At 36.7% G+C, this 1,010-nt stretch overlaps 1 protein-coding gene across 1 annotated transcript in view; it reads right to left on the reverse strand.

Annotated features, from left to right (window-relative positions):
- LOC118335040 (ribosomal protein S6 kinase alpha-3-like) overlaps nt 1-1,010 on the reverse strand; it is a gene marked incomplete at its 5' end in the record, with an annotated part of 15,311 nt that overhangs the window by 13,850 nt on the left and 451 nt on the right. The window contains 1 exon segment of the mRNA XM_035671253.1: nt 262-343. Coding sequence (XP_035527146.1) covers nt 262-343 — 82 coding nt within the window.

A 1,010-nucleotide genomic window follows, 5' to 3' on the forward strand; every position in this document is an offset into this window, starting at 1 on the left:
AAAGGTCCAGTGTGTCACATTGAGGAGGATCTATCCACAGGTGTGTTTTCATTAGTGTTTAATTACCTGAAAATAAGAATCAGAAAGAGCTGTTTTTATCTATTCCTCTTTCACACCCATGCTCTACCTGATGGCCATACTTCATGTCAAAGAAAGAATATTTTTTTTTTGCATTTGAACCCGGACTGCTGCAGGAAGGACTCGGCCCTTTGTACATGAGGCACTCGCTCTAACACCTCTGTCTCTCTCTCGACTTTGTACCTTTCAGTGTTGCTTTCTTCAGGACTTTCATGGCGTACAGCTGACCGGCGTCTGGCCCTGTGATCTTCCTCACCAGAAACACCTAAACACACACGGAGGGAAAAAGCAAGTCAATTTAATGATGTATTTATTTATGTATTTATCTTTTTAAGAAATCTTTTTCCAGGAGCTTTTCAGGACATTTTCCAGGACTATCAGCACTTGCTGTCATTTAATTTACCAGTAGGTACAGTATCGACACATTTAACTCAAGTTTTATTTCTCCTTTTGTAATGATGCAGGATTCATGATGAAGTGTCTCAGGTTCATTAGAGTTAGGTGTTAGCTCACTTTCATGGCTGTTTTCACCCCAGACGAGTGTAGTTTACTACAGTTTTCCTTTAAAAGTAACATTAATTTAATTTAAATCTTATTTTACAGAAAATTCATCTTCTAGAAAGTGAAAATGTTCAATGCTATGTTATTTTTATTTTTTTTACTTCTTTTGAAGATAAATTACTAAATTACAATTCAAATTGTTCCAGGACAACATAGATTATTCCCAGGATATCTGGTCATTGTAATCAAGACTTGTGTCTAAACTTCCAGGTTTTCCAGGATGTGTGTGTGTGTGTGTCCCTGCAGAATGTAGTGTTTATTACATGTACTCTTCTCTGTGTGTGTTCGTGTGTCTCTCTAAGAGTTTGTTTGGGTTAGCCCATTTTTCTAGGTCATACTTATGTAGATTAACATTAACAGAAACAGAAACA

Source organism: Morone saxatilis, unplaced genomic scaffold (assembly GCF_004916995.1).
Source record: "Morone saxatilis isolate NCDOM2014 unplaced genomic scaffold, NCSU_SB_2.0 Contig0, whole genome shotgun sequence".
Taxonomy (NCBI): domain Eukaryota; kingdom Metazoa; phylum Chordata; class Actinopteri; family Moronidae; genus Morone; species Morone saxatilis.